The sequence below is a fragment of the Zonotrichia leucophrys genome, chromosome 3 (genome assembly GCF_028769735.1).
Source record: "Zonotrichia leucophrys gambelii isolate GWCS_2022_RI chromosome 3, RI_Zleu_2.0, whole genome shotgun sequence".
Classification (NCBI taxonomy): Eukaryota; Metazoa; Chordata; class Aves; order Passeriformes; family Passerellidae; genus Zonotrichia; species Zonotrichia leucophrys.
In genome coordinates this window covers 33,300,929-33,313,682 of record NC_088172.1, presented here as the reverse complement: position 1 = coordinate 33,313,682, position 12,754 = coordinate 33,300,929, and the positions used below count along the sequence as shown (strand labels likewise).

At 37.9% G+C, this 12,754-nt stretch overlaps 1 protein-coding gene across 12 annotated transcripts in view; it reads left to right on the top strand.

The window, feature by feature from the left end:
* PUM2 (pumilio RNA binding family member 2) overlaps positions 1–12,442 on the top strand; it is a 68,478-nt gene extending 56,036 nt beyond the window's left edge. For 8 of the 12 annotated variants that reach the window (XM_064707772.1, XM_064707774.1, XM_064707775.1 and 5 more), the window contains 8 exons: positions 1,429–1,696; positions 2,246–2,375; positions 3,925–4,059; positions 4,321–4,458; positions 6,143–6,268; positions 6,789–6,910; positions 8,600–8,792; positions 9,521–12,442. In XM_064707772.1, the coding sequence (XP_064563842.1) occupies positions 1,429–1,696; positions 2,246–2,375; positions 3,925–4,059; positions 4,321–4,458; positions 6,143–6,268; positions 6,789–6,910; positions 8,600–8,792; positions 9,521–9,652 (1,244 nt within the window). In that variant the 3' untranslated portion in view covers positions 9,653–12,442. The remainder of the gene's footprint in view (positions 1–1,428; positions 1,697–2,245; positions 2,376–3,924; positions 4,060–4,320; positions 4,459–6,142; positions 6,269–6,788; positions 6,911–8,599; positions 8,793–9,520) is intronic. The other 4 variants (XM_064707779.1, XM_064707770.1, XM_064707778.1 and 1 more) reach the window with 1 other exon arrangement.
* Positions 12,443–12,754: the final 312 nt, after the last annotated feature.

Here is a 12,754-nt window from a genome sequence, read left to right as displayed (position 1 = left end):
AGATTCTGGTACTAGAATTTGACCTTTTGAGAAAGATAACTTCACCATCAATACTTTGCCAGTCCACTGTAACACTGCTATTGCCTGGCCTTATAAATACTTGGAACCAAATGAAGGATTGGCTAGGGCACAGTCAGCTGGGTTTTTTCTTTATTTTTTCTTTTTTTTCCTTTTCCTTTTTTTTTGCTTTTTTTAAAAATTAAGTTTATACTAGAGCACCATTGAAACAGCACGTACTGCAATTTGTTTTAAATTCAAATGTAGATATTCATTCTGTTGACTTTGAAAGGGCTTTGATTACAATGTTACTTCCTAGACAGGGAGACACAATGCTTTCCTTTTCCAATTCATAGTCAATACTTTCAGTGAGTGTTTGGTTTTTTCTTTCCTCAGTTTGGTTTTAGTAGTAGAATTGAGGTTTCTATGTGGGAATTGTCTTTGAGTATTTCTGCTTGTAGTATAGTAAGAGTATTTCCCTAAAAAATCATACAGCAGTTGGGAAAAATGCTTTGGATGCGTTTTATGATAATTGCTGCCTTTTGTAGAGTGGAGGGAAGAGGCATGCTGGAGGAGTTCAGGGTGACCCACACTGATCAGAGAGCAGGGTGTGAGGGGACATGCACAGGACTGTAGAGTGACAGGAGCTGTAGGTGGAATCACTGGCAAACAGGAGCAGGACATAGACACAGGAAGGCAATTCAGTTCTTAGAAAGCGAGGAAGGATGAAGTGAGAGTGTTTGTGCAGTGAGGTAAGGACTTGATGTTTCTAAAAGGAGTTTCACTTTGATATATCTGTGGTTGTTGGATAATTAAGTAGAGCATCTTAGTTACCTGGTTGGAAATGTGACATATTTACTGCTGAGGAGAGGTACCACATTGAAAGCTTAGGATGCTGAAGTCATCAAAAAACCTGCAGGACAGGTACAGCTGGCAAGAGGCACCACATGTGCCTCCCCAAAAATGCCCTTAACGTGCTGTAAGCTGGAAAGGTATCTCAGTAGGGACTGAAGGGTAGTTCAGATTTCATGGTCCATTTTGACACAATTGGCTAACTTCAAGACTACTAACAAGGGTGTAAGCCAGTATGACTCGCGAAGTGGAAATCTGCCCACTAAGCCTAAGGCCCACCCAGTTCTAAAGTTTCTGTAAGGCTGAGTGGGTGCTCACTTTACCTACCTTGATATATTCTTCTAATGACATTTCTTTTCCTGGTGCCCTTCACAAAAAAATGAGGAGGATAATGGTTTTATTTATTGCAAGATAAAGCTATCTAACTCCTCTGACCACAATGAGGTAAATACAAATAACAAGACAGCACTGTTGTTTTCTTTGGCTCCAGGGTGTATCAGTAGTTTTTAGTTCACTTGCTGTTTTGCTGTTGCTTACTTCCCTCTCATGGCTGTGACTGACAGAGCTGCTTCCTTGTAGGAGGACTGACAAATGGTAGTGGTCGCTATATTTCTGCAGCCCCCGGAGCCGAAGCCAAGTATCGCAGTGCGGCCAGCACCTCCAGCCTCTTTAGCTCCAGCAGCCAGCTCTTCCCTCCCTCGCGCCTCCGCTACAGCAGGTCTGACATTATGCCTTCCGGACGCAGCCGGCTGCTGGAAGATTTCAGGAACAATCGTTTCCCTAACCTTCAGCTAAGGGACCTTGTTGGGCATATTGTTGAATTTTCCCAAGACCAGCACGGTTCTAGGTAATTATTATAAGAATAGTTAATAATATTTGACTGCTTTGATATTGTTTTATTAATATGAAACTTTTGAATGAGGTGCTTGTCATCTTAACTCAAAGCATCTTAATTGGAGCACACACTCTTAGGCTGACCTTCTCTAAGAAATTTCATTGTAAAAGTAGTATTAATTTAGCTGCCTGTAGAAATTTTCAGTGTAGAAATAGCCTCATAACTAGACTTGTAAACTCAAGTATTAAGGTATCAAAGAGGCCTTGATTAAGAAAACAAAATATGTGGCATCTGGAATGTACAACTATTTTTTTGTCAGTACATCATCAGGTACTTAGTTGCTGTTATTCTTTTCATCTTTAATGCTTTTCAAATTAAAGTTTTCAAGTCTTAATTTTACTAAAATGTATCCTTTTATATGCAGAGGCACTACTTTCATTTTAATAAATTTTATAAATGTTGACTGCTTGCTTTAGAGTGTTGAGGTGTCTCATTGAAACAGTGTTTGAGAGGTTTTCCTGTTGTTGATGCAAAGCATAATGTACCTTTTTTTGCACTTAGGTTTATACAGCAAAAGCTGGAGCGAGCTACTCCAGCTGAGCGCCAGATGGTATTTAATGAGATCCTGCAAGCAGCCTATCAGTTGATGACTGATGTATTTGGAAACTATGTAATACAGAAGTTCTTTGAGGTAAGCATAGCACTAAGTGTATGGATGGACGTGCAAATGAGATGCTGTAAATCTGATTCAGTTTAACTGGTCTTTCCTTAACACCATAGCAGAATTCTGCATGGCTTCCACAGAACTCAAGTGTGTCATCCTGCATGGGTGTTTTCTGTTCTCTACCCAGTGGTTTTTGCCATAATGGACACAGTTTCTCCTGATACTGGTAATGCATGAACACTGTGCACATTGAGGCTTCACAAACCTCTGAGGACAACTTAGATTTAGAGAGACTTTCAGCAGATGAAAGGGAACATAAATATTTGAAAAATGCTTTTTATTGGTTACTGCATCATGGTACAGAATGGTTTGGAAGATGCACTTGAGCTCAACCAGCTGTGTGAACTTCATCCCGTGCTGTGTATGAGGAAACTCCCATAAAATGTACAAAGGCAGAAGAATTTTGAGTAAGAGGTATCCATCATAAGATATATAACCAATATTACTACAACTAGTATTTAAAACAGATTTGTCTTCTCTTAAAAATGATGTGGTAAAAAAAAAAAGGCTTCATCAAAGAATTACAAGATTTGGCTTGCAGAGAGAAGAAAAAAGTAATACCTGTGTCCTGGGAAAAGTTATATGTGGGAAAGGTATCTAGTATAATATACTTTAAATCAAGGGCCATATCAAAGACTTGAGGCATGAAGGTGATGCTGGAAAATGTCCAGTAAGAAATAAGATACTTGCTGTAAACAAGAATGTAATTTTTAATCTATAAAATAATGTCCTCATTTTTTTACTTCTTTTTTAATAGCCAGTCAAAATATCTTCTGTAAAGTGTCACTGACATATGATATACAAGATCTTGATTTTGCTTAAGGGTCATCATTTGCTATTTTTTCCATATGTTAAGGTGGATGAATACACAGTTAATCATTGTTAGCTGAGTGTTTTCATCTTAATTCTGCAGAACACTTCTCAACAAAAGTGCATGTGACCTTACATGTGATAGGGGACCTGATTTTACTGTATAGGTAGGCAGGTGAAGTTGTTGGCCAGGCTTTCTACAGAGCTGACTACAGGTGTGGAGTTTGACCATTCTCAGCAATGCTGCAAGAATATTGCTGTGACATCAGCTGATTGTCCAGCTGGTCACTTCTGTGTCCTCTCTTACAAGATGTGAGATACATTACACAAGTTTTGAGATAGAAAATTGGTTTGGATTCATGCATAATAGTGACCTGTGATCAGTTTGCCAGTATAATTTATTTGAAAAAGTGGTTTATTGCACTTAAATATTCCTACAGACAGGCAAATATAAACTGTATTATTTCTTCTGTTGTCTTTCAAGGTCATGCATTTGATAGCAGGTATGTGAACTGGATGTGGAATATTACAAAATGTTGCATTTAGAAAAGAAAAGCTTCTGGTAAATATCCCCACTAAAATACAAAGTGAAAAATTATTCAAATGTTACAGTCATGTACATCCTGACAGTATTTACTCTGACATGTAAATTCCAGCATGCTGCAGCATGTCTTCATTTGTTAACAGGATATTTATTTGCTTTCAGTTTGGAAGCCTGGATCAGAAGTTAGCCCTAGCAACACGCATCCGTGGTCACGTCCTGCCCTTGGCCCTGCAGATGTATGGCTGTCGTGTCATCCAGAAAGCTCTCGAGTCAATCTCACCTGACCAGCAGGTAATTGTAAGTTAGAGCAATGCTTTTTTCATTTTATTTATTTTTATTGTATCCCTCTTTTTACTTGATTAAATTGATGATTATTCCCTTCATCATGAAATATGCTGGGGGGCAAAAATAGTTGTTTAAATGAAAGTACTGAGTACACAGTTAACACCAGTGAATATGAAGGTTGGAGTCAGGATGAAATTAACTTTTTTCCCATTTAAAGAAGGCGGGGTGGGGGAAATACCATCATAAAGACAAGGATAATCTTTGTTTTTCCAGAATGAAATGGTGAAAGAGCTGGATGGCCATGTTCTGAAATGTGTGAAGGATCAAAATGGAAACCACGTCGTACAAAAATGCATTGAGTGTGTTCAGCCCCAGTCACTCCAGTTCATCATTGATGCATTCAAAGGACAGGTAGTGCCAATTGTTCATTTCCTCTTTGCAGATTGCTTAGATTTCACAGAAGATTTGCAGGTTTTTGTCCACCATTTGCATGTACAAGATAGCATTTGCCGCTTTGCACTCAGCTTATTTTAAGTAGAATGAAAAAGGGAATGATGGCATGGAAAAGCTGTTGGAGAGGTAGTTAACATACTGTAAAAAAAATTAATTTCTTGGATATAAGGCTCTAGAAAGACATGTTTGTATGCATTATAAATAATAATAAATATTTATGTAATAAAAATACATAAAAGGGACTTTGCATGCCCAGGCTTTGTGTTTGTGTGTTGTGATAGCACCATTTCACATTTCCTTCACAGCTCTTGGCAGGGCCATTTTTTATACAATAATAACAACATACATGCTTTCTAGTATACATTTTTCATTAAAAATTACATTTTCCTGTCCTGTTGCACGTGTGTCTTTCAGTGTTTCCCAATGAATGTCAGTCCTTAAGGAACTGCAGTGATGAAATTCACTAATCTGTTCCCTACATATGGGCTAGTGTGAAGGAGGTGTAGTATTTGTTTACTTCAGATGGAGGTTTTTGTTTTGTTTCCCAAAAAGCATTATTACCGTGAAATTGATATTGTGCTGCAGGCTAGTGAATGTGCTGCAGCTAAACAGCATTTTAATCCTCTGAGACAAGCGTGTACTTTTATAGTCTTGAGAAGAATTGTAAATGGAATAGTAAAAATCTTACTAACTTGGCTATATAACTAAATTTTACTTTAATGGATGGCCAAATGTATTTCCTAATAAAATCTACAATATCTTTCTCATTTTACACAACAGCAATACCTGAATTATTGTTGTACATAGTACCGAATTGCATACCAAGGTTTCTAGGGTTTGGTCTTTTTGCACCAAAAGTGTGTTATGAGGGTGTAGGAGGTACATGAGATGCATTTTTTAAACTGTAAATAGAGCCCCTTGACTAAAGTATGAGTTTATGTACTGAACATCCATCCTAAGCACCAAGTAATTAAATGTAGAAAATAGTAGCTAATGTGAAATGGCAAATGAAAAATGTTACACTTGTGACATTCCTTGTAATTTTCTCCTGCATTTTGAGTTGATGCCTAATCATACAAGATTCTGTGTTCAGTTCTGACCAACAATGAAGTTTTTGTAATTAACCCCCAAATCACAAATGTAGCTTCAGGAGAAGCAAGCAGAAGGAATAAGCAAGATTTGGCTGTATGTTTTGAGTAGTTACTTACAAACTTTGTATCTGTAACTGGGAGCTTATTGTGTGTACTGGAACATGAAATTGGCGAAAATCAGCTACTGTTACTGAATTCCTTTTTATAAGTGTCAAAGTCTTGAAATTTGATAAGAAAGTAAAAAGGAAAGCTTTAAATTCAAACAACAGTTACCTAAGGGTCATACTTCCAGGTTTTCCTCTGCAGCTATGTAGGCTAGAAACATTGTAATGAGCACTTGGGTTCTTGTATGTTTTCTGGAGTCCTTGACACACAAAAACCTGCTTTTTCATCTTTTCCTGACTTTCCCTGGAAATGGAATTCTGGTCTGACCAGACAAAACTTTTTTTTTTAGTAGTAGTTGGTGTGTTCAGTTCCATTTTGAATGCAGCAATATTGCAATAGATGTGAGCTTCAGTTGGTTTAATTCAGTTTGCAATCCTGTTTTCAAGGTATTTGTGCTTTCAACTCATCCATATGGTTGTAGAGTAATCCAGCGTATTCTGGAGCACTGCACTGCTGAGCAGACTCTGCCAATCTTAGAAGAGCTGCATCAACACACAGAGCAGCTGGTGCAGGTCAGTGCGTGTAGGCTCATTGTCAATGCACCTCAGAGCTTTTTGTTATCATCATTTACTCCTGTGTCCTCGTTTAAATGCATTTGACTCTTTTTAGTTTTGTAGACATTGTTTTGGTTTTTTTTCTTTCCTTCTGTAGTTTTAATGAAAACGAATGTGGAAGTTGGGAGGCAAAGAAGATATAAAAAGCATTTTTCTTACCCTTTGACTGTAGCTTGGTCTTCAGGGGAATATTACAGCTGTTAAGAAAGTATGTTCTTAAATTTGAGGACTTCTTTCTTTAAGAGGATAAAAGATACTCTAGCAAAACACTGGTTTTACAAATTAATTACATTTTTCGTGTGAAATTTGTGGTCCATTTAGTAATTGTTGATGAAATATTTCTTACATCACTTTGCTTCTGTAATTTTGACGTTACTGTGTTTTCCTTATATCCATGCAAAGAGTAATTTCATACTTTATGTCAGTATTCGTTATTTGGTATGAACACAAGAGAAAATGTAAGTCCTCTTATTTTCAGGATCAATATGGAAATTACGTTATTCAACATGTACTGGAGCATGGTCGTCCTGAAGACAAAAGCAAAATCGTTTCAGAAATAAGAGGAAAAGTTCTAGCTCTGAGTCAGCACAAATTTGCCAGGTATTGCATAACTTTCATATACTAAAGATTCATTAACCTTGTGAAGTTGTAATACTGGATTTATTTCTTGTGTTACTAAAGGGATACAATTTTTTTTTATTATCTTACCTCCTGAAATTCCATATTCTTATAGAGATGAATGGTAGTGATATTTTTATACTAGGTTTGGGGAAGGGAAGAGACAAATATTCTGTAGCAAAACAAAGGGGGTTCTGTGGGTTTATGGGATGGCTTTTGTTCGCTTTGTGCAAGTGCAGGGAACATGTTCCAAGTTTTCATGTAAGGATGCCCAGAGCCAGGTGAAAAGCTCTGCTGGAACTTGAGTGATTTGCTGATGACGATGAGCTGGGACCTGCTGACTCTCAATCCTGCCTAGCAATTTGCAAGTATAACAAGGCTAGCTTTAAAAACTGGTAGTTCAGTCTGACAAGGATTTTCTGTATTAGAAAGTCTGAAAGACTGCTGTAGGAGAACTCAGCTCTTCTGAAATTGGAACCTACAACTCCTCCTTTTGTGCTTTTTGCTGAAATATGGATTATGTGCCTTTTGTGAAGGAAAAATACACCTGAGAATTCATTCTAGGTGATTTAGTGAGAGTAACCTTATCATCAAAATGACGTAGAAATGCACTTTGACTTTATGGGGGCATTTGTTTTTAAAACCGCTAGTGAACTAGTTTATTTGGAATTTTTTTTTTTTTGGCCTGAATAGAACTCTTCAAAACGCTCTAACTTGCTTAATTTCTAAAGCACAGATTTAGGACTGGGATCATTTTGCTGTGTTACAAGCTTTGATGGCCTTTCCTGCTTCTGAAATAAACTGGAAGGTCAGAGGCTTGCTCTACAGAAGAATATTTGATGGAATCTCTGATGTAGGCATGCTCTTGGAAAGTGCCTTTATTCACAAAGCAGAAGTCTTCATACCTGGCATTCTCTGTTGGGTCTTCAAAGGGCCCACAACCAAAATAGATGTGCTAGAACACATCTGCAGCCTGAAGTCCAGTACACCTATGTAGGTTCAGTGGAAAAGTCTCTCCTACCAGATAATCAGAAAATAACCCTGTCACATGGATGAAGTAATAGTGATGTGGTGACTGACTTCCTCAGTCATTAGACTGGAGATTTGGAAATGAGGAATTGATGCATTTGCAGTATGCTCTTCACTGGCATTAAGAACCCTGAAGAACTGATAAACTTCCAGAGAAATTGATAGTAGGTACCTGAAAAAATGTTACACCTCCAGTCCTATTGGAAATCGAGGCAACCCCGACAATGGGAGGAAATTATGCATCTGACTCCATTGATATCAGAAGGCTAAGTAATTACTTTATTATACTATACTATTCCATACTACATTACACTACATCTAAGCTGAATCTGCACAAGCATTCAACTCAACTGCCCAGAATCTGTGACTGTCAGCCGATAGTCCTAACACACACATGTGGATTCAATAGGTCAGTGAATCAAAACTGATCCAATCACCAATTCCCGTCAGGTAAACAATCTTCCACAACATTCCACATGTTCCAAAACAGGAGCAGTAAATGAGATAAGAATTGTTTTTTTCTTTCTCTGAGGTTCCTTGCTGCAATTCCCAGAACTTCTCCTTGGGAAGCTGTGCCTTGCTTTTCTCTGTGAGGAGAAATGCAGCCACACAGTCCCACCATGGACTTGCCCTCTTTTTCAGCAACGTGGTGGAGAAGTGCGTGACGCACGCGTCGCGCGCGGAGCGAGCCCTGCTGATCGACGAGGTGTGCTGCCAGAACGACGGCCCGCACAGTGCCTTATACACCATGATGAAGGACCAGTACGCCAACTACGTCGTGCAGAAGATGATCGACATGGCCGAGCCCGCCCAGAGGAAGATCATCATGCACAAGGTATGGGTGTGCATGTTTGCAGGGATTCAGAGACACAGCTGGGAGCTGTTCTGCCACAGCACCTTCCCCTGCAGGTGTAAAACTCAACGCTTCTGTCATCTAGAGCCTGATGGCATTTACCGAGCTCCTTGACATTCAGTGGAGCTTGGTAAAGGAGAAAACATTCAGGTCTCTGAGCACTGAGCTAAAAAAGGAAAGTTTCAGTAGCTGGATTTCATCTTCTGTCTTCATGCCAGCTTTTATGTGAAAATACTTGTAACAGGAAAATGTAGTATCTGTCATCTCTATTAATATAACAGGAGAAATACTGTTTTCTCTTTTTATTTCCTGGTTGTGGCTATAAATCCACTCTACAGTTCCCCCAAAAAGAGATTGCCACACTTCCTAGCATACAGGCACATTTCTACTTAAGAATATCCAGACATGGAGAAGTGTGCTGTTGCCATAATGGCCAGAGGCTATTAACACAGGGCCCAGAATATTCCTGCAGGAGCTCTGCTTCCCCCAGTCACCAACAGGGCTCTCCCACAAAGTACTGCCTCCGTTTTCCTGCAGTAGGAACATCAGTTATTTGATGAGTCAAAATCACCAGTTTTACATCTTTCCAGAAACTTCCAGCACTTTGAAATACAGGCTTCTGACATCTTTTTGCATCATTTTTTCATAGTGTAGTCACCTCTACTTAAAAGTCTGGATGTTAAAAAAGCCAAACATGTTTCTTATTACAGATTCGACCCCACATCACGACTCTGCGTAAATACACCTATGGCAAACACATTCTGGCCAAGCTGGAGAAATATTACCTGAAGAACAGTGCTGATCTGGGGCCAATTGGTGGACCACCAAATGGGATGCTGTAAAAGACAAAGAGAAACAGAAGAAAAATTAAATTGTGAATTATCAAAACCTACAACTTAACTCTAAATGTTCTGATTTTTTTAAATCTATTTATTGACTTTGTTCATCCATTTGTAAAATTTTTATTCTTGTGTATATTTTTGGGGAGTGAATTGTTAAAAAAAATCTCCAGCCCTGATCCGGAGACCTATCAGATTGGATGGCTGGCAAAGCACAGAATGCCTGTATATGATGTAATTGTATCAAAATAGCTGTCACATATTTTGTAAATTTTTACCTTGTAAAGTCACTGAAATAGTTTTTAAAGGGAAAAAGTACAGTATTCTTTTAATACACTGGCTGGCAATCTGGTAGGTCTACCCAGCATCATAGCACAACAGGTTTATAGAGTTGTATATAGAATTAATCCTTATTTTTCCCTTTTGTGTGAAGTCTTTTATACCAGATTAAAATTGATCAGCTGCATAAACATCATTTAACATGTTGAAAAGTTAAGTTGTATTTTGGTGGTTCACAACATCCTATCCAAATAACAAAAAAGGACACAGCAAATTAAAGTAGGGAAGAACAAAACGACGGAAACTTTAAAAGACTAGGTTTTGGCACTTGCTGTGGATACAGGTTTTTTTAAATCATGCCCTAAGGTTTTCTCTAGCGATGTATTAAAAATAAAGTGCTGTATATACTTATATATTTAATTGTTGTACAAGGTAGAGGGATTAAAATGATGGTGGTACTTCCATTCAGCAAAGTACTCTGTTGGAAAAGGAGTGAACCTGTATTAACTTTACAGTCAGTTTTACAATGCAGGAAGAGTAGAGATATGTATTTTTTTATTTTGCATATAGAATTGTAAGGATTTGAAAGTGTTGAGCATTTATTTTGCTTTCTCACTGTAGATGCAAAAAATAGGTAATGATAAAGAGAAGGGGCCACTGAAAAGTAAACTTGATAGCTCAACATTTAAGCATGATTGATTAAATATTCAGATAGCTTTTTGCTTCCTATAAATATATGCATTGTATACGTGTAGTTAATAGGTGTAAGTTTACAGTTTGAAAACAAATCTCTCGTTTCGATGTTTATTACAAAGCCTTGCTAATTTAGTAGTGATGCTTACCTTGGTTGTACAGATGTACATTTGTAAACCTTCATGCTGTAAATGTAATTTGTTTTACTCCTTTTTGGGACAAAAATTTGCATTTTAGTGTATATTCATATCCTCATTCCCTTCTTTCCCCCAGCATATAGTGTTGTATAATGTAAATTTATTTCAGCAAATCAAGAGTGATTTTTTTAAAATTCTATCTTTATATGGTTTCAAAAATATGAACCGGCTTTCTTTTTATCTATTGTGAGAAACATTATGTTTTGTTTATAACATAGCTGTTGAATCTGTTCATATGGACACTTTGGGAAATCAATCTGTTCAAATTTTAAATCAGGATAAATAAGCATAGTAAGAAGTGGACTGAAATATTTGGTTATTACAGAAACCAATGCTTCTTCCATCTTAATAAATGTGGCATGAATTTTTTGTACAGAAGAGTACTGTATTTTTGAATAGCCTTCTCGCAGCGTAAAGCAAATATGTATGATACTGTCGATTTTTTTCTCTGGACATATGACATTGTAACAGTAACATAAAGATGATGTACATATACAAGCGGCCTTATGTACATTTCCCAATGATCTTTTTAAGGCAGAATTGTGACCATATGTGTATAATTAAAATCCTTTTTAATCCTTTGCCTATGGAAATATTTTGGAAAAAGCTTACTTTGTATATTCAGTTTCTGAAAGATAAAGAAAGTGCTTTGTATGTTGTTGAAGTAAGTATTTTGTGTAAAATGTTCATTTGGATGGCTTAACCTAAAGTTTTGATCAACGTGGTAGTTTGGAAACAACGTCTTGAGCATTGATCAAATAAAAGGCTGTTTTGGTAGGGGTGTGATCATGAGAAAGAAAATAGTAGTGGTACAAACTTGTATGAGGAATTCTGTCATGTTACTGTTGGTACCAGGGTTATATAACTGCTATCTAGCAGACATCTGAGGCGCTGCGTTTCTAATGGTAGTGAGAACTCCTTAATAGGCAAATGGCAAAGTCTCTTCCGGCCTACTTCCAGTGCCTGCATGAAGTGAAGTAGGAGGCCTCGTTATTTTGAGTAAGCACAATTCTAATTGCCAAGTAGTTTTTGCATGGCAGTTCACAAAATTCCTCCCCAGAGGTACCAGCCCAGTCATTGGAGCCAGAGCTTTCCTGTAGGCACCCAAAGGATGGCTTTGAGCCACTCCCTTGGACACATCAATTCTCAGTGACTGTCTTTACCCTGTGAACCTGTGCCGTGTGTTATAATCCACAGAGCCGGCATTCCTTCAACACCTAAGACAGTACAGCAGGCTTTTGGGGATGTCCAGGCAGAAACTGAAAATATCTCTGTACTTTGTCCCTGCAGCACTCATGCCATGGTTGAATTTAAACAGTCCTGTAACTGTCATCCTTGGTGCTTTCAATATCTTGAGTATAATCTTCCACTTGCTCTCCTGAGATCATTTGTGCACAAATTCTATCCAGGAACATGAAAATCACTGGATTTCCTTTCAACTATTTTAGGGTTTGGGTAGAACCACTAGACTTTTTGCTCAAGTATTGCTTTTTGATATAGATTGTTTACGGACCAGTTTGATTAGGTTTGACTCCAGGTGGCTCGTATTGAATAATGTAATGCTCACGTGTATATACTGTAAAAATCAAAATGAAAATGTGTGAATAACACTGTGTGAAATATATCTGGTCTTGTGTTTTTCCTGTAGGAAACCAGCCATATTCTCATGTGACTTACTGTGTCTGTGGAGCTCAGCTTTGGGAAGGTGCTCGCTCGCTTGTTCTGATAGGAACTGGGCAATTATTGAAGAACCCTGGATTAGATCATTAAATTTTCAGAGGGCACTTTTGAGCAGCTAAACCTTCCTATTTTATGCAATGTGTTTACTGATGCCTAGTGAAGGCTACAGCCTCGTGACAGTTTCTTTTTACATCCCTGCATTCAGGATGAGTTCAGGAGCATTTGAGGGGGTTAGCTTTCAAATGAGAGAAGAAAT